Genomic DNA, 21,191 nt, shown 5'->3' with positions numbered 1-21,191 from the left:
AGCATCTGTTATTAATATTATTAATAGTGACAATGAAACTCAAGACAGATGATCAAAATGTGAATGCTTCACTTCTTCTTTAAAAGAGGAACAAGAATACCCTTGGCCGGGAAGAGAGAGGCAAAGATTAAAACAGAGACTGAAGGAACACCCATTCAGAGCCTGCCCCACATGTGGCCCATACATATACAGCCACCCAATTAGACAAGATGGATGAAGCAAAGAAGTGCAGACCGACAGGAGCCGGATGTAGATCGCTCCTGAGAGACACAGCCAGAATACCGCAAATACAGAGGCGAATGCCAGCAGCAAACCACTGAACTGAGAATAGGACCCCCGTTGAAGGAATCAGAGAAAGAACTGGAAGAGCTTGAAGGGGCTCGAGACCCCATATGTACAACAATGCCAAGCAACCAGAGCTTCCAGGGACTAAGCCACTACCTAAAGACTATACATGGACTGACCCTGGACTCTGACCTCAGAGGTAGCAATGAATATCCTAGTAAGAGCACCAGTGGAAGGGGAAGCCCTGGGTCCTGCTAAGACTGAACCCCCAGTGAACAAGACTGGTGGGGGGAGGGCGGCAATGGGGGGAGGGTTGGGAGGGGAACACCCATAAGGAAGGGGAGGGGGGAGGGGGATGTTTGCCCGGATACCGGGAAAGGGAATAACACTCGAAATGTATATAAGAAATACTCAAGTTAATAAAAATAAATAAATAAATAAAATGTAAAAAAATAGTGACAAACACCATAATAATGCCAATTTATGTATTAAAAGAAAGCTATGTTTCTGTATATAAACAATATACAACTTCTGAAATGAGAGCCAAAGGAACCAAGTAGAATGTTTGGATATCTCTTGTGGAGAAGGAACTGGAGTAATGAAAAGAAATAATTGTACAACAGAGAAAGTGAGAGAGAGAGTGCTCTAGCTTATTTTGTCATGAATGGTCAGAAAACTTTTTTTCTAATATCTTCTTTCCTTTAAGTGTATTTGGTGGGTGTATGTTTGTATGCCTGTTTGTGTGCATATTCATTGAGTGTATATGTGCTTGTGCATGTGTGTATGTGTCTCCTCTTCCAATTTGCTGGGAGTACAAGTACATACGGCAGCATTCAGTTTTTTCACATGGTTTGGGGGCTCAACTTCACATTCTCATATTTGAGTAGCAAGCACTTTACCCATAGAGTGTACTCTTCAGCTCCCTTATGTATTGTTTTATATTATAACTTAAAACTTATGACTTGAATGGAGACCATTACACAACACATACACAAAAAAGTAGATTTGAAAGTTCACAACACAAATAGTCCTGATAAATAATCTCATCATGTTGTAGAAGTTATCCAAAAGGGTCTTATAATTTGTTGAAGGAAATTACTTCTTTCTCAATTAGCACTTGAGGAAAAGATGAGTCTGTCTTGACTGGCTAGGCTTTACTGGCTCACAATCTACTTCAGTGCATCCCTCATTTAATTGTAATATTCATGATACTTATAACAAGTGCACACATTTTTCATTCTTATTCATCTGTACTAATTGTTTTTCTATTGATGTGAAAAATTTCAATGAACAAAGTAATTTATAACAAAAAAAACATTTAATTGGGCCTATGGTTTCAGAGAATTAGATTCTATGAACGTGGAAGGGAGGGATGGCAACAGGAATATCTGAGATCTCACATCTCAAAACCACAAGCAAGAAGTAGAAAAATGCACTAGCAAAGGTAAGATACATTTGAGTTCTTAAAACCCATCCCTATGGCACACTACCTCAATCAAGGCCTGAATTTGCAATCCTTCCCAAACAGTTAAACCAATTGCAGACCAAATATTCAAACAATGATATTATATAGACCATTATCACTTAAATTACACATTCTACTCCCTGGCTTCTATAAAATTATGATTGTATTTCATAATACAAAATGCATTTATATCAACTTCTAAAATCTCTACAGCCGGTCACAATTTGCACATTTAAATTCCAAAGTCTCCTTGGAGCTTCAAGGCAATTTCTCAATACCTCTATGGGGCAAATAGAACCGTGTTACCAAACAAAACCTGGGAAGTTAGACCAGATTACTAAACCCTGGAAATTCTCATAATTGAGCACAGTAAGTAGATGTTCAACCTTGTTCCCTCCCACTTCCTGTCCTGGAGCACGTGAACAAGACACCCTACATGAGGACCATTGCAACTAGTCATGTAGCATAAAGCTCAGAGTTCTCTATGCTAATGACATGTCTAGATGGGGTAGCCGGAAGAGTTTAACCACTAAGCTTCTCTTCCAGAACATTCCTTCCTGGAAAATGTGTTTAATCTCTTGTGTAACCTAAGTAAGTACTATGCATTCATTTTCCACATGAATAAATAATTTAGACAAGCAAGGACCCTCTCTCTCATTAAGAACTGCCTTTGTGAGAAGACATTATTATCAATCAGCTACCTAGGACTCCCTCCCACAGAAGGAAACTCTTTGCACTAGACACTAACCACTAACATTTACCCCTGAGCCAAGCTGGATTCTTACTCCCCCAGCCCTGGCTCATCCAGCACAGGCCTATTTCCAACTCCTCAAAGTTCTGAGCCGCATCTAGGTGTCTGTGAACATGGAATCTACAACCTTGGCCCCACCGTCCACAATTTCAACACCAAGACTAGGGTCCCCATCTTACGCTGTGACCTGCCACCCTCACCCAGTCAGTGTAGGCATCCTGAAAGCCCAGCACTCTGATGGCAGTGAGGATGGAAGATAGCCTAGTGCCTGCATGAGCAGTAGTTTCGCCCACCAGTTGCAAGGCAGAACGTGGATAAACATACTTCCTGTAAAATAAAAAAATAAACTAAAATCACATGCTTCCCATACTCAAAGATATAGACTATATATTCCCATTCCAAAAGAGATGGATGGGAACATTATAAGAAAATACTGAACCAAACTAACACATAAACCGAGAAAGGCAAACAAGAAAATTTTATACTACTATGTTTGATTACCCATCCAGCTTTGCTGTGGCAAAAGAAAACTCCCTTACAATCAGATTCTACTGCCTATGCTCAGCTCTTTTGACCTCTAGCCCTTTCACTGAGTTTACTCATGGATTTCTCTGTAACTTTTTGGTCTCAGCCATTCTCTTTAACAGAGGAAGAAGGATTCACAACACCTTTGCTCCTGTATCCTTCATAACACTAAAACAAGAAATATACAGATGATAGTACTAGGTATGGCTGCCACTTCATTTGAAGCATGATCTCATTGAATCACATTTGAAGTACATATTTTTCTTGTTGCTCTTTAGGAGCAAAACAACTCCTTAGAACTTCCTTCCTAATGCGGTGATCCTTTAATAACGTCTCTCATATTGTGGTGACCTCCAATCATAAAATTATTTTCACTGCTACATCATAACTATAATTTTGCTACTGTCATGAATTTTATACAAGTATCTGATATAAAAGATACCTGATGTCTAATGCCTGTGGAATGGTCATTTCATCCCCAAAAGGAGTCAGGACCCCCAGGTTGACAACCACTCCCTTAGACCTTTTCCCAAATTGGACTTGGCTGAAAGAGGTTTTACCCTGGGGGAATCTTTCCTTTATTCCAGTGCAGAATTCTTTTTTTTTTCTTAATCCTATCTTTTTATTTTATTTTATTTTATTTTATTTTATTTTATTTTATTTTATTTTATTTTAACATAAGCCTGGGCTCCCTTAACATTACCTAAGGACACGTTTTCTCTTCAAACTGTACATTTTCTATTTCTTTTGGTACTGCTTGTTCATTTGTCTTATTGAACCTACATTGGAGTGATTATTTATAGCTATAAAAGAGAGCCATTAATGGGTTGTCTTGAAATTAGTTCATTACTTTAAATTTAGCCTCAAGAAGATTCCTAAGACAGAGGCAGAAATCAGCCACATCCTCTGCCAGAATATCACAATAATGGTTGCTAATATTTTTCCCCTCTGAAACTTGGTGAGCTGAGGCTCCATAGTCTACATTGCTCTCAGCACTTTTGTCTTCCAAACTCCTACTAAGATATCCCATTGAACATTTAATCATTTTTCTAGTCCAACGATCCAAAGTATTCACATTTCTCTAAAAAAGATCACAGTCAGTCCTGTCAATAGATTAGTCCACATGCTAAATCTGATTTCTTTCTTTATGAATTACTTTTCTGTTGCTTTATTAAAAACACCATGAGTGAGGCTACTAAAATAAAGCACTTAAGTGTGTTTAGTTTTTGAGAGTTAGAATCCATGGTGTCAGAGCAAAGGCATAGCAATGGAAACATCTAAGATTTCATATCTCAAAACTGCCTACAGAAGTTATGAGTGGTAGGAATCTATTGAAGCTTCACACTGCACCCATGTGACACATCTTCTGTTTCAGTTGGTATTCATAACATCCTGTAAATGTGCAGAGAGGAATTTTAATATCCACCTCCATGTTCTCTTGGCTGCCTCTCTCCCCCACTTGCTCCAGTGTCCTCCTCTCTCTAAAACTTTTCTCCCACCCCTTCTTCCTTCTCATCCAGTGATAGGCCTTGTTCTATCTTATACCTGCCTTCACCTGTATAATGACATCATTCTACAACTATTGTTTGACCTGTCCTTTTTTGTATATGGACATGATTGTGTTGGGCTTGTGTACATGTATGTGTTCAACCTGTGTGCATGCACAAGGATATCAGAGGATAAATTTGGGTGCCAGTCTTCTACCTACAGCTTTCTTTTGCTTTGAGTTTGCACATGAGCTTAGAACTCACCACGTTTGCTATGTTGGCAGACCAGGCCAGGGATTTTCAGGGATCTCCAGGGATCCACCTATCCCTGGCCTCCTTTTAACACAGGTCTGGAATTATAAACACATGCTACATGCATACCCATTGTACATTCTGTTAAGCGAAACCATGTAGTCTTGTATAAGTCAATACAGATCCACCATACAACACTAATGGTAATGAAGCTAAGACTCCAATCAGGAGATTACATGGGGCTAGAGAATCAAAATGCTGTGAGAAACTCAACTTGACAAAACAAGTAGACTCAGCAAAAAATTTCAGTAATGTCATGGGATCTTATAATGGTAATCATTTGTTCAGGACCCTTACACAAAAAGTATTGAACTGCCATGTTGTTTTAATCAATTTCTTGCTTCTATAGTAAATGAGATATCCAGCCAAAGCTACTTTATAAGGGAAACATATATTTGACTGACAGTTCAGTGGTATAGTCCATCACTGGGAAAGCAAAGCATTGAGAGTTTGAGGCAGCTGATCACATTTCATGTGAAGTAAGGATACAGAGAGAGAGATCCAGATAGATGCTGGTGTTAAAATACTGACATTTTGGTGGGTGAGTAGCCTAGGATTCTATCCCAGTTCAGTTTCATGGGTCTATTTAAATTAAAGTAATGAGGTAGTCCACAGATGACCCAACTTAAGTATCAAGTGCATCTTGTGTGTATGTGTATATGTGCACAGAATTGTTCAAAGTGAATTCCACTTATTTCAGTATCACTCAAGGAAACCCAATGTGAGTTTTAAGTCCTCATCTCTCTTCTTCATCATAACACTATGCTTATATCTAGACTTATGATGACCATTGACTGAGTTGTGATAAGCAATTTTGAGCACTGGTTTTGCTGTTTGTTGTATCTTCTGCACACTGTACATTTGGTTTCCATGGTACTAATAAATCTCATGTATTAAACTGAATTTTTAAAAATTACTTCCCACTCAAGATTCAAAGGCAGAATGGGCAACATCAGCATATTTAAAATGAAAATTAAATTTCTGATAGAGTTTCCATTTCCATCTCACTAAAGAGAAAATATAATTTTACTAAAGTGATGAAATGTATGGTCACATAAATCAATACACAGATTTGAAAATCTCCATGTGTCGTTCTCGTTAGTATAGTGGTGAGTATCCCCACCTGTCATGCAGGAGACCAGGGTTCGATTCCCCGATGGGGAGACATGATGTCCTTTGTCTCGAGAGATGGCTCAGCGGTTAAGAGCACTGACTGCCCTTTCAGATGTCCTGAGTTCAAATTTCACCAACTACATGGTGGCTCACAACCATCTGTAATGATATCTGATGCCCTCTTCTGGTGTGTCTGAAGACAGCTACAGTGTACTTATATATAATAAATAAATAAATTTAAAAAAAAGAAAATCTCCATGTATATAGGAAGAAATACAAAATCAATAACTAAGTGATGATGTTTGAACTACTTTCATAACCAGATCAGATACATGAAGAATAAAAGGATGTTAACTTTTAATAGATGACAGGTATGTAAGTAGGTAGGTAGATACATAGATAGGGCACAGGAAATTTGGAGATGATACATTTTATAGTATTGCCAAATATATGATAGATAGATGATAATTAGAAAGAATGAGTCATGAGAGCTTTGAGAATAAAGTAGCCAATAGTTTTCAAAAAACCACCCCTCCCTTTCTCTTTGGTACATGATTGGAACTTTGATATGTTTCAAAGTAATATATAACATCTGAAATGTCTTCTACAATGGGTGCAGTATCATGGCTCCATCAATATAGCTAAAAAATAAACATATGCCTTCTCATTAACATCACAACCATTTCGATGATGTCCAATTTTATTTCTCATTCTATTGTATCTAATTATTGAATGATAACTCTTTTTATTAATTTTATCACTTTTGTCTATAGTTGACATTGTACTGGCTAGTTTCATGTAATCTTGACACAAGCTAGGGACAGCACACAAGATGAAGCTATAATGTAGTTAAGAAAATACCTTTACATATTGGGTATTTTCTTAATCAGTGATTGATGAGAGGTTCAGCCCTGGCCTGATGTTATAAAAAGCAGCATGAAGATGAAATATGGAGCAAGCCTGTAGGCAGCAACCTTTTATTGCCTCAGCATAAATTTTTGCCTTTAAGTTCCAGCCCTGTTTGAATTTCTGACTTCTTTTGACAATGAGCATAGAACTGATAGAGAACTGTAAGTCAAATAATCCTTTTGGTAATTTTGGTCATGGTATTTCATCAAAGTAATAAAAAATTCATAACTAAGATGGATATTGACAACATTTTTGAACCTCCTGTGGTTATTCTTTTAACAACTTAAAGAATATGAGTTTACATCATTTTATTTTAGGAATTAAAATTCAAAAAATTGGGTTCTTCACTAGATTTCACATAACAAGTCAGTGCTATTTCAAAATGGCAAACCACAAGTTTCTCTGGGAACATGATGGCTATCGGTTAGTTGGTTTGAACTATTCCCAGCATGGCTCTCAGTTTTTGAACATAACTTACTTAGGTGATTTGAGAAAAATTCCCAAGTGGGAAAATCTTTAAGAAAATTTAAATCAAATCAAATAATTTATTTCTTCTTCTAATATAATGATACTGAAGAATAGGAACATAAAATACCTTTTCCTAGGTCACAGAAAGCATTGCTGGGAAGAATTAATATACAAAGAGTAGGAGCTAATTATATTTTTTTTTAAGCTAAATCGTACCAATGGCCCTAATCTTGCTATTTATAGTTCATGATAGTGTGCTTTCCTTCAAATGCTCTGTAACAGAAATGCTGTGGGCTATTGCTTTTCTTTATGTGTTTTTGTTTCCCCATTTCTAAAGCTAAGAAGGTGAAAGAGAAGAGAAACCATATGATTTTTCTGATCTGGTCCTTTTCTGCTTCTCAAATCTATGAATAATAATATTGTAATTTTGTGGGTAAATTCTCAGATGACAAATACTTTTCAAGTTCTCTTTTTTCCTCTCGTGCTTTATTTGTGTGGATGCTCAGAATTGAACTGCATGTCAAGTTGCAGTAAATATTTTTCCCTCAAGTTATCATTATAGTGGCCACCAAACTCCTCAGAATATCTTGCAACTTTAAGACGTATTTATTTTTATTTTTATTGCTGTGCATCTGTGTTGTTAAAATACTTAATCTTTATTAGGGACTTCTAACCTTCCTTTGATCATTCAGTTCCTGGATAAAAGATGGGTATGGCCTTTATATATACATGTACACACACAGACAGACACACACAGACACATAGACACACACACACAGACACACATTATTATTAGAATGTATGCTTTATGCTATTAAAATCTATTTCCTATTGATAAGCCTGAGTTATTACTTACTATTTTTCCTTTGTTCTCTTCTCAACCCTGATTGGCCATCCCTTATGGCCATGTCTCTTAATTTCTAACCTACGCAACTTTCTTCTGTCCTTCTCTCCTTCCTCCTGGTATCTTTAACTCCAATCCCTAGAACACCAAATCCAACCTATCACAATTCTTCCCAGCTATAGGTTTATGGATCTTTATTCACCAATCTGAAATAATTTGGAATCAGGTCACATAGCATCATTTGAATCTAAATGCAGACTCTCTTGTCTCTGGGGCAACCAGGCCTTGGGGGACTTTGCTTAGCATTACAATACATAGCAACAGAACAAATTTCAACATATCTGTGTGAGGATGTGCATTTTTTAAGAGTTCAGTTCTCACAGAGACCATAGAGGGCATTGGATCCCCTGTAACTGGAACTATAGTTGTTAATGTGCCATATGACATCATAAACCTTTGGAAGAGAAGTATAGGGTTTTATCTCCTGAGCTACGTTTCCAGGCTGTCTAGCAATGGTCTTGGATTCTGCTCCATATTAGCAGCCTTGCTGTCTGCCTGTGCAGTGGGCATTACTGACCTCTTTTTTATTGTCACAGGTTTTAATTGATTACAAGAATGAAGTCATCAGTCTAAATTTCATACTGGCAAAAGTCTCTTTGAGGTGCAGATGTCTGTACCTTTAAAAGCAAATTCCTATCCCATACCCATATCTTCCACTCTTTTTTGTATTGTCATTTTGTTATTCTTGAAAGAGCTACATGTCTGTTATTGCATACAGTATAAAAATCTCCACATATGTATGTATGTATGTATGTATGTATGTATGTATGTATGTATGTATGTATGTATTTTGTATTACTCAACGTTCTCTAGAGGAACAGAATGGAAAAATGTATAACTACAGGATTACTTGCTGTGGTTTACAGGTTTTTGTCCAACTAGTCCAACAATAACTGTCTACTGAAAGAAAGACCAATAATACAGCAATGAATGAGGCTGAATTTCTCAGATTTCTTTTCCGTAAATACCAGAATCCAAAGAAGTAGGTTCCAATGCCAGTGAATAAACTTTTCAGCAAAACTGAAGCCAGGCAGGTAAAGGAATGGGCATTCCTACTTCAAATGTTATAATTAAGAAAAATCACTTAGAGGTATATCCAGCTGCTTGGGTGTTTGCTAATTCCATATGTCATCAAGTTGTCAACAAAGAATAAGTATCACAGATATTGGTGCTTGTGCATTTGTTTGTGTGTTTGGAAAATTTGGAGGCCAGAATTGAACCACAGTTGACATTCTGCAAATGTCATCATTCATCTTCTTTTCCTTTGGAGTTTAAAATCAGTGTACATTTTTGTTGAAGAAGTATCTGTGCCTGTGAGTACAAATGTCTATGAAAGCCAGAAGAGACCACTGGACCCCCAAAGATAGAATCATATTTAGTTGAGAAAACCTAATATGGATAATAGGACCTGAATTCTCATCTTCTGCAAGAAAAAGATAGACTCTTCATTGTTGAATCATGTTTTCAATGCTTTTTATTTTCTTTGAAAACTCTCCTTGGCCTGCCACTTTCTGAGTGGGCTAGGCTGTCATTTCAGCAAGAAACAGCAGTCTACATCTCTCTGTCTCCCAAGCAGGAGAATCACAAGCTTATGCTAGCATGCCCAGCATTTTTTCCAAATTTTTTATTTTATATTTCTTTACTTACATTTCAAAGGTTATTTCCCTTCATGGTTTTCTGTCCATAAGCCCCCATCCCCTCCCCTCCCCTCCCCCATTCGGTTATTTCCCCTATAAATTCCACTTATTGCACTCCCCCGTATTCCCCTGCACAGGGAGTCCAACCTTGGCAAGATCAAGGGCTTTCCCTTCCACTGGTGTCCCAACAAGTCTATTCTCTGCTACATATGCAGTTGGAGCACTGGGACAGTCCATTTATAGTCATTTGGTAGTGGTTTAGTCCTTGGAAGTTCTTGTTGGTTGGCATTGTTGTTTTTATGGAGTTACAAGCTCCTTCAACTCTTTCAATACTTCCTGAGACTCCCCCAAGGGGGTTCTATTCTCAGTTTGGTGATTTGCTGCTAGCAATAACCTCTGTATTGGATGTGCTCCGCATGTGTCTCTCAGGAGAAATCTATATCCAGCCCTTTCCACATGCATTTTTTTTAGCTTCATAAATCTTATCTAGTTTTAATATATATATATATATATATATATATATATATATGTGTGTGTGTGTGTGTGTGTGTGTGTGTGTGTGTGTGTGTGTGTGTGTGTGTGTATGTGTATATATATATTTAAGAAGGAGTGGGAACATCTGCATTTTGGTCATCCTTCTTCTTGAGCTTCCTGTGGTGTGTAAATTGCAACTTGGGTAACTTGAGCTTTTTGGTTAATACCCACTTATCAATGAGTGAATAACAAGTGTATTTTTCTGTGATTGAGTAACCTCACTCAGGATGATATTTTCTAGTTCATTCAATTTGCCTATGATTTCCATGAAGTCATTGTTTTTGATAGCTGACTAGTACTCCATTATATAGATGTACCACATTTTTTTGAATCCATTCCTCTGTTGAAGGGCATCTGGGATCTTTCCAGCTTCTGGCTATTATAAATAAGGCTGCTATGAACATAGTGGAGCATTAGTCTTTGTTGTATGTTGAAGCATCATTTGGGTATATGCACAAGAAAGGTATAGCTGGGTCCTCAGGTAGTGTAATATCTAATTTTCTGAGGAACCTCCAGACTGATTTCCAGAGTGGTTGTACCAGTGTACAACCCCACCAACAATGGAGGAGTGTTCCTCTTTCTCAACAACCTGGCCAGCATCTGCTGTCACCTAATTTTTTTTTATCTTAGTCATTAAGACTGGTGTGAGTTGGAATCTGAGGGTTGTTTTGATTTGCATTTCCTTGATGGCTAAGGATGTTGAACATTTCTTTAGGTGCTTCTTGGCCATTTGATGATCCTCAGCTGAGAATGTTTTCTTTAGCTTTGTACCCCATTTTTAATAGAGTGATTTGGATCTCTGGAGTCTAACTTCTTGAGTTCTTTGTATATTTTGGATATTAGTCCTGTATCAGATATAGGATTGGTAAAAATCTTTTCCCAACCTGTTGGTTGCCATTTTGTCCTAATGACAGTGTCTTTTGCTTTACAAAAACTTTGCAGTTTTATGAAGTCTCATATGTTGAATCTTGATCTTAGAGCATAAGCCATTGGTGTTTTGTTCAGGAAATTTTCCCCAGTGCCCATGGGATCAAGACTCTTTCCCAGTTTTTCTTCTATTGGTTTGAGTGTATCTTGTTTGATGTGGAGGTCCATGATCCACTTGGACTTAAGCTTTGTACATGGTGACAAGAATGGATCAATTGGCATTCTTCTACATGCTGACATCCAGTTGAACCAGCACCATTTGTTCAAAATGCTATCTTTCTTCCATTGGATGGTTTTAGCTCCTCTTTCAAAGATCAAGTGGCTATAGGTGTGTGGGTTCATTTCTGGGTCTTCATTTCTGTTCACCTGGTCTACCTTCCTGTCTCTGTACCAATACCATACATTTTTTATGACTTTTGCTCTGCAATACTGCTTAAAGTCAGGGATGGTGACTCCCCCCAGAAGTTCTTTTATCACTGAGTTGAGTTTTTGTTATCCTGGGTTTTTTGTTATTCCAAATGAATTTGCAAATTTCTCTTTCTATCCCTATAAAGAATTGAGTAGGAATTTAGATGGGGGATTACACTGAATCTGTAGATTTCTTTTGGCAAAATGGCAGTCTTTACTATATTAATCCTGCTGATCCATGAGCATGGAGATTCTTTCCATCTTCTGAGATCTTCCAGAATTTCTTTCTTCAGAGGTTTGAAGTTCTTGTCATACAGATCTGTCACTTGCTTGGTTAGAGTGACACCAAGATATTTTATGTTATTGGGACTATTGTGAAGGGTGTCATTTCCTTAGATCCTATCTCAGTCTGTTTATCCTTCGAGTAGGAGAAGGCTACTGATATGTTTGAGTTAATTTTATACCCTGACAATTTTCTGAAGTTGTTTATCAGGTTAAGTAGTCCTCTGGTAGAACTTTTGGGGTTGCTTAAGTACACTCTCATATCATCTGCAAATAGTGAAATTTTGATTTCTTCCTTTCCTATTTGTATCCCTTTAACCTCCTTTCACTGTCTGATTGCTCTGGCTACGACTTCGAATACTATATTCAATAAGTATGGAGAGAGTGAGCAGTCTTGTCTAGTCCCTGACTTTAGTGGGATTGCTTCAAGTTTCTCTCCATTTAGATTGATGTTAGCTACGAGTTTGCTGTATATTACTTTTACTATGTTTAGGTATGGGCCTTGAATTCTTGTTCTTTACAGGACTTTTATCATGAAGAGGTTTTGAATTTTGTCAAATGCTTTCTCAGCATCTAATGAAATGACCATGTGGTTTTTATCTTTGAGTTTGTTTATATAGTGGATTACATTGATGGATTTTTGTATATTAAACCATCCCTGCATCACTGGGATGGAGCCCACTTGATCATGATGGATGATCATTTTGATGTGTTCTTGGATTCGGTTTGCAAGAATTTTATTGAGTGTCTTTGCGTCAATATTCATAAGGGAAATTGGTCTGAAGTTCTCTTTCTTTGTTGGGTCCTTGTGTGGTTTTGGTATAAGAGTAATTATGTCTTCACAGGACGAATTTGATAGTGCTCCATCTGTTTCAATTTTGTGGAATAGTTTGGACAGTATTGGTATGAGGTCTTCTATAAAGATCTGATAGAATTCTGCACTCATCCCATCTAGACCTGGGCTCTTTTTGGTTGGGAGACTTTTAATAACTGCTTCTACTTCTTTAGAATTTATGGGGTTGTTTAGATTATTTATTTGTTTCTGATTTAACTTCGGTACCTGGTATCTGTCTATAAAATTGAGCATTTCCTCCAGATTTCCCAGTTTTGTTGAATATAGCCTTTTGTAGTAGGATCTGTTGATTTTTTTTTAATTTCTTCAGATTCTGTTGTTACGTCTCTCTTTGTATTTCTGATTTTCTTTTTCTTTTTTTATTAACTTGAATAAATTTACATTTCGAATGTTATTCCCTTTCCCAGTTTCCGGCCAACATCCCCCTAACCCCTCACCCTCCCCTTCCTTATGGAGGTTCCCCTCCCCATCCTTCCCCCATTACCGCCCTCCCCCCAACAATCACGTTCACTGGGGGTTCAGTCTTAGCAGGACCCAGGGCTTCCCCTTCCACTGGTGATCTTACTAGACTATTCATTGCTACCTATGAGGTTAGAGTCCAGGGTCAGTCCATGTGTAGTCTTTGGGTAGTGGCTTAGACCCTGGAAGCTCTGGTTGCTTGGCATTGTTGTTCATATGGTGTCTCGAGCCCCTTTAAGCTCTTCCAGTCCTTTCTCTGATTCCTTCAACGGGGTTCCTGTTCTCAGTTCAGTGGTTTGCTGCTGGCATTCACCTATGTATTTGCTGTATTCTGGCTGTGTCTCTCAGGAGAGATCTACATCTGGCTCCTGTCGGCCTGCACTTCTTTGCCTCATCCATCTTATCTAATTGGGTGGCTGTATACATGTGGGGCAGGCTCTGAATGAGTGTTCCTTCTGTCTCTGTTTTAATCTTTGCCTCTCTATTCCCTGCCAAGGGTATTCTGATTTTCTTAATTTGGATATACTCTCTGTGACCTCTGGTTAGTCTGGCTAAGGGTTTATTTATCTTGTTGAATTTCACAAAGAACCAGCTCCTGATTTTGTTAATTCTCTGTACAGTCCTTTTCATTTATACTTGGTTGATTTCAGCTCTGAGTTTGATTATTTCCTGCCTTCTACTCCTCTTCGTTTCATTTATTTCTTTTTATTCTTGAGCTATAAATTTTGCTGTCAAGCTGCTGATATATGCTCTCTTCTGTTTTTTATTGTAGGCACTTATAGCTATGAGTTTTTTTCTTAGTACCGTTTTCATTGTGTCCCATATGTTTGGAAATGTTGTTTCTTCATTTTCATTAAATTCTAAGAAGTCTTTAATTTCATTCGTTATTTCATCCTTGACCAGGTTATCATTGAGTAGAGCATTGTTCAACTTCCACGTATATGTGGGCTTTCTATCATTATTGTTGTTGTTGAAGTCCAGTCTTAGTGTGTGGTGATCTGATAGGATGCTTGGGATTATTTCTATCTTCCTGTATCTGTTGAGGCCTGTTTTATGACTGATTATATGGAGAATTTTGGAGAAAATTCCATGATGTGGTGAGAAGAATGTATATCCTTTTGTTTTAGGATGGAATGTTCTCTAAATATCTGTTAAATCCAATTGGTTCATAACTTCTGTTAATTTTTCTATATCTCTGTTTAATTTCTGTTTCCATGATCAGTCCAGTGATGAGAGTGGGGAGTTGAAATCTCCTACTATTATAGTGTGAGCTGCAATGTGTGCTTTGAGCTTTAGTAAGGTTTCTTTTATGAATGTTAGTGTCCTTGCATTTGGAGCATAGATATGTAGGATTGATAGTTCATCTTGGTAGATTTTTCCTTTGATGAATATGAAGTGTCCTTCCTTATCTTTTTTTAATGACTGTTCTTTGAAAGTCAATTTTATTTGATATTAGAATGACAACTCCAGCTTATTTCTTTGGGTTATTTGCTTTGAAAATTGTTTCCCAGCCATTTACTCTGAGGTAGTGTCTGTCTTTGTGTCTGAGATGTATTTTGTGCATGAAGCAAAATGCTGGGTCCTCTTTACATATCCAGTCTGTTAGTCTATGTCTTTTTACTGGGGAATTGTGTCCACTGATGTTGAGAGATATTAGGGAATAGTGATTGTCATGTATTGTTATTTTCATTGTTAGAAGCGGAATTATGTTTGTCTCTCTTTTGGTTCCATTGCAAGGAAATTATATTCTTGTTTTCTGTATGGTGTAGTTTCTCTCCTGGTGTTGGAGTTTTCCATCTATTATCATTTGTAAGGCTGGATTTGTAGAAAGATTGTTTATATTTTGTTTCGTCATGGAATATCTAGGTTTCTCCATCTATGTTAATTTAAAGTTTTCTGGATGTAGTAACTTGGGCTGTCAGTTGTGTTCTCTTAGGGTCTGTATGACATCTGTGCAGGATCTTCTGGCTTTCATAGTCTCTGGTGAGAAATCTGGTGTGATTCTGATAGGTCTGCCTTTATATGTTACTTGACATTTTTCCCTTACTGCTTTTAATATTCTTTCCTTGTTTCACGAACTTGTTGTTTTAACTATTATTCGACAGGAGGAATTTCTTTTCTGTTCCCATGTATTTGGATTTCTGTATGCTTCTTGTATGTTTATGGGCATATCTTTCTTTAAGTTAGGGAAATTTTCTTCTATAATTTTGTTGAATATATTTACTGGCCCCTTAAGTTGGGAGTCTTCACTTTCTTCTATACTTATTATCCTTAGTTTTGTTCTTCACATTGTGTCCTCGAGTTCCTCTATGTTTTGGGCTAGGAGCTTTTTGTGTTTTGTATTATCTTTGACAGTTGTTTTGATGTTTTCTATGGTATCTTCTGCCCCTGAGAGTCTCTCTTCTATCCCTTGTATTCTGTTGGTGATGCTTGTGTCTATGGCTCCTTGTCTCTTCCTTTGGTTTTTCTATATCCAGGGTTGTCTCCCTTTCTGCTTTCCTCATTGTTTCTCTTTCCATTTTCAATTCCTCCGCCTGTTTGTTTGTGCTTTCCGATTATTCTTTCAGTGATTTTTGTGTTTCCTCTTGCTTTTTTTTTTAATTGTCACTTCAGTTTTAATACTCACATGCTTATGTTTTTATGGTAAGTTTTCTCCTTGAAAACATTTTGTTGTTTTTTAAATGTTTATTATGCTATTATTATCTGTTATGTAGTTGTTGTTTTCAATCCGATACTTAGTGGGTGGGGGTTTTTTGGAAATTACCTCTGTTACTAATGTTGTACTGAGCTTGTACCCATATTTTAACCCTGTCAAAATTTCCTATGTAATACTGTATATCACCTGTCAATGTATAGCATTTATGTTTTACTATGTATCAAAAGTAATATTAAGATGACTTAAAGTTTAAAGTGGCATTATAGAATATACCAAAATGTCATTTTATTTGAGAAAGTAGAACATCATTATATGTGGCATACTTTGTAAAGTCTTCTATCACTATGGATAAGGAGGAAGACACTACTTGTAGATTTTAAATTAGTAATGAGCATTAAATACATAGTATAAAGTATGTAAAATAAGAATTCATAAGCATAATCCCTATGATTATTTGCCTCTTGTTAACAGGGATAGAGCCCTCTAAGGAAAGAAGTTTCTTTTCCTTCTATAAGGAACAGAATGCTTTTATACCATTGTGTGCATAGAGTACTCAAGTAGATTGATTCACTTGGGCTTTGCTTCTAACTTCTCTTGATTTGTATTATAATTTGTGCAGAGGACAAGATTTGGATGACGGTTCAGCACACAATCACAGAGTTGACTCAGGTACAGGGTTCCAACTCTGAGAAACCCTATGCCATGACCTTAAATTATGGTGGCAGTATGGAGCAGCTGGAGGCTCTGATTGATGGCTCAGAGCACTGTGAACAGGAGGTAACATATCGTTGCAGGAGAGCTCACCTATTTAACACACAAGGTAAGGTCCTAACCTTATTTATGGTAATTTCAAACTCTCAAACCAATATGTTGTTTATATTTTTCTGCCATAAGCTACAGTCATTGGAGAAGTGGGAACCTCAATTTAAAAGATGTCTACAAATGATATTTTTTCCTTTTATTGGATTTTTTAAATTTACATTTTAAATGTTATTCCCTTTCCCAATTTCCCCTCCAGATGCCCACACCCACTCCTGCCTGCTTCTATAAGGGTGCTCCCTCACCTCTACTCACTCCCTCCCACCTTCCCACACTTACATTCCCATACATGAGGCCATTGACCCTTGACAGGACCAAGAGCCTCTCCTTCCATTGATGCTCAACAAGGACATCCTCTGCAACATATGCAGCTAGAGCCATAGATCTCTCCCTGTGTATTCTAGGGATGGTGATTTAGTCCCTGGGAGCTCTGGGTTTGGGGTCTGGTGGGTTGATATTTTTGTTGTTCTTATGGTGTTGCAAAGCTCTTCAGCTACTTCAATCCTTTTTCTGACTTCCCCATTGGGGACTCCACTCTCAGCTCACTTGTTGGCTGTGAGAATTTGCCTCTGTATTTGTCAAGCTCTGGCAGAGCCTCTAAGAGACAACGTTATCAGGCTCTTCTCAGTATGCATTTCTTGGCATCTGCAATATTTTCTAGGCTTGGTGTCTGTAAATGGAATGGATCCCCCAGGTGGGGCAGTCTCTGGATGGTCTTTCCTTCAGTCTCCATTCCACATGTTTTCTCCAAATTTCCTCCAGTGAATATGTTTGTTCCCCCTTCTAAGAAGGTCTGAAGAATCCATGCTTTTGTCTTCCTTCTTCTTTAGCTTCATGTGCTCAGATAATCAATCATGCATGGTACTATGACTGGGTAGGTAGTCTATAAATAAATAAACCTGAAAAAGCCTAGAGGAGCAAGCCGATAATCAGTGTTCCTCCATGGCCTCTGCTTCAGTTCCTCCTTGCAGGGTCATGCCTTTGCAAATACAAGCTTTCCTTCCCAAATTTCATTGAGTCTTGGTGTTTTATCACAGCAATAGAAACTTTAACTAAGACATTAAAAGATGTATTTGATAGTAAATGTGCCACAGTTCACCTGCCCACTCTGCTTTAAAGAGAGATATGACCCAAAGAAGGCCATGAGTCTTGTACTTAATATTCAGGCACCGTGTTCATGGAGTTTATATTTGTCCCTGTTTCTTCAGAATGCCACCATAACAATACCAACCTCTAACAGTTTTAGAAATGAAGAGGATTTTAGAGAAAAATAGCATTTGAAAACAGAACATTTCAGCTAGATATGGAAAGTGTGGTATTTACAAAGTGTTTGAGAGAGAAGAAATATGGAATCAAGGATCCCAATACATAAATACGCACAAGAGGAATGATTTATGTCTAGGGCAAAGAATATTTAAAGAGGGAGCACTAGAAAAAACCCAAACAAGACAAGCACTGGCTACTCTGTGTTCACAGAATTTATTTTACTAGAAGAAGAGCAACTTCAATGGATGTGACTCTAAAAGTAAATTTTCATTTTTACTTAATTAATTCATTATTAAAATGGACTTTCTTTTGTAATGAACATTTGCTTTGAAGTTACTATTTAGCAGAGAATGTTCGTAAACTTCTGATTATTGCCTCTACCTCTAGAGTGCTGGAAGTACAGGTGTATGAAACCAAGTTTGTTTTTATTTTCTGTGGTGATGGCCATCAAACTCAGAGGTCTGGTGCATGTATAGAAAGCACAATATCCATGGAGCTAATGAATAACTGCCAAGTACCAGTCTCAACTTGAGGAAGGATTCAGAGGAAATGGTGTCTGAGAACAGGAAAAACAAGTTATTCAAAGTCAAATTTTGGGTCCAAGCCGGTGACTTATGTTCAGCTGAGATAGCTTTTCCAGACTGTTCCCTCTCTGTGTTCTTCTCTTCTCTACATAGTAATACAAACACACACACACACACACACACACACACACACACACACATGCACACACACATACATATACATATACATACATATATATATATATATATATATATATATATTCTAAAAACTCTCTGGTTGAGGGAGCTAGCTTTCTTCTCTAGACAGTTCTCTCTGTTAGTAAAAATTCTGAATGTGTTTTAGATAGCTCATGGGTTTTCTGAGTAAAGTGGGAAAAACTGGTATAAAAAAATTCTTGGGTCTTCCAGCCAAGCCAAAAACCCTTCCAGAAAAATTCCTAAAGTTATTCTTGGGTTCCAATCAAAATTAGAAAGCCAGAAAAAAAAATCTGAAAGAGCTGTGTTCACTCCTAAGACAACTTCTCTGGATAGCTTCTAATAAACATTCAAAAATGGCTGTGTCAGCTCTCTAAATAATTCTTGGGATTTCTGACTTTTTTTCAGAAATAGTGTTATAAAAAATTCTAAAAGACCTGTAAAATCTCTAGAAGATCTGTGTTCACTATCCATGGATTTTTCTGACTAAAATCAGAAATACTATTAGAAAACAATTCTTGAGCTGGTTTTGTTCTCCAGAGAACTTCAGACAGCTAGAGGAAAAGATTCTAAAAAAGAACTGAGATCACTTTTTGCTAGCTAATCTCATGGAAATCAAAAGCCCAGAGTTTTATTTACATATCAATTCAATTATTCATTCCAAGTTCCCATTTGATAATCCTATAAATCTTCATTCACTGACCACAATCCCTTGAATCTAAGAGATAGCAAGCACATTTTTTTTATTTTATTTTACATTGCAAAAGAATTCAGAGACATGCCTGCCTTTATAAACAGAGCTGGGTGGGATCTTATCCTGAGATTACCATCCTGACCTTTCATGAACCTAAGCTTCCTCTATCCCAGGGTGACCTTTGACTCAGGAATCTGACTGCATTTGTACCTTCTGATAAACTGTTCCTTTAGTTCTGTTGTAAAAACATAAAGTTTTTACATTATATAAACATGTTCAGTTTATATAATGTTACACATATTTATGATTTTAGTACTGACCATTTGGTGTCAATGTGTGTTCTTTCCTGGGGAAGGCTATTTGTTCCTTTCCCATCAACTACAATTTATACAATTCATATTGCACCCTCATAGTTTTGCATAGCAGAGAAATTATACACTTTAAAATTCCTGTTTTTAGAATTCTTTTCCACAGCTTTAATGGCTATCTAAAGGTTCTATTGTTTACCATTGTGCTGAGACATTAGCTACACCGATGTCTTTGATTTTAATGAAATCAGTAACATAGACAGGGGCGATATTCCTCAGAGGAATGTGAAAATATGTTCATTATATAGGAAAAGCCTTGTATCCAGATGAGCCATCAACCCTTCTATAGGCCCATGCCCACTGATTCTGTCCCAGTGGAAGGAACCTGATCATCTTTTTCCCTACCAAGACTGGCATGTCCCCCTCTTTTGTTTTAATACAAGTATGAAATGTCAATTTTAAGTGTGGTTGTTGAGAGCTTAACTTACTTGATACAAACTAGAAGAAGAAAAAAAATCCAGTAAGAATAAACCAACTACAATTCCACCATTTATCAGCAAAGTCATCCAAGAAGACTAAGAATTTAACTCCTGCATAGTATAGGCAAAAGCTGCAGACACTTCCTCAATAGAAGTGGATCCCACTTAAGAATTAATATTCATTATCTTATGATGTAGGATATCCATATGCAAAGTGAAATTCAAATTGTTCCAAAGTCCCTTTAAATGAAACTGAAGTGTAGATAAGTCATGTCCAGAAGTATTACATTCCAAATGAGTTACACAAACACAACAGAACATTAAATGGCATTGCACAAAAAATCTGCTTTTAATATGTTGAATTTCATTTCCCAAAAATAGAATTGCTTCTTCTAAAGCAATCCTGAATGCCCCCTCAATATTTGCCTTTGCGTATTATGAGTGCTATTGACATATTTTTGGAAAACTGATCTACATTATATGGTGTGTGCATCTTTAAATAAGGATGTAGTAGACAAGGCAAAACTTGAAACAACACCTATTAAGGTTGTGATCACCAATATCAAACCTTTAAAAAAATTTTTTAGACCTTTTGAGAGCCAAGGTAGACTATGCACAGCCTCTTTAGGTAAATCTCGTAGAGAAGGGCAATCTCCCCCTGCGAAAATGTGGTTGCATCATTGAAGTATGTAACTATAAAAAAAATTAATCCATGATATGCTGGCTAAGCACTGGCAACTGAGGTATTTCCACACCATGGGGATCCCCAAGCTGCAGTCTGCCCAGGTCCCCACTGGCCTACAGGCTGCTGAGCTGTTCACCCTTCCAAATTCAACCACCCTCTGTCTCTGTCGCTAGCCTGCAGGATCTGCTGCACTTCACTCTGATCTCCTTTGCCCTGTAAAAGGAGAATTCCAGAGGCTTGTAATTT

General features: G+C 37.3%; 1 protein-coding gene across 3 annotated transcripts in view; it reads left to right on the top strand.

The window, feature by feature from the left end:
* Window positions 1–21,191, top strand: part of Cntnap5bl1 (contactin associated protein family member 5B like 1) — a 1,004,796-nt gene that overhangs the window by 680,703 nt on the left and 302,902 nt on the right. For all 3 annotated transcript variants that reach the window (NM_001329899.3, XM_063272228.1, XM_063272229.1), the window contains 1 exon segment: window positions 16,595–16,795. In NM_001329899.3, the coding sequence (NP_001316828.2) occupies window positions 16,595–16,795 (201 nt within the window).

This window comes from Rattus norvegicus, chromosome 13 (genome assembly GCF_036323735.1).
Source record: "Rattus norvegicus strain BN/NHsdMcwi chromosome 13, GRCr8, whole genome shotgun sequence".
Classification (NCBI taxonomy): domain Eukaryota; kingdom Metazoa; phylum Chordata; class Mammalia; order Rodentia; family Muridae; genus Rattus; species Rattus norvegicus.
This window is presented reverse-complemented; position numbering and strand designations above follow the sequence as displayed.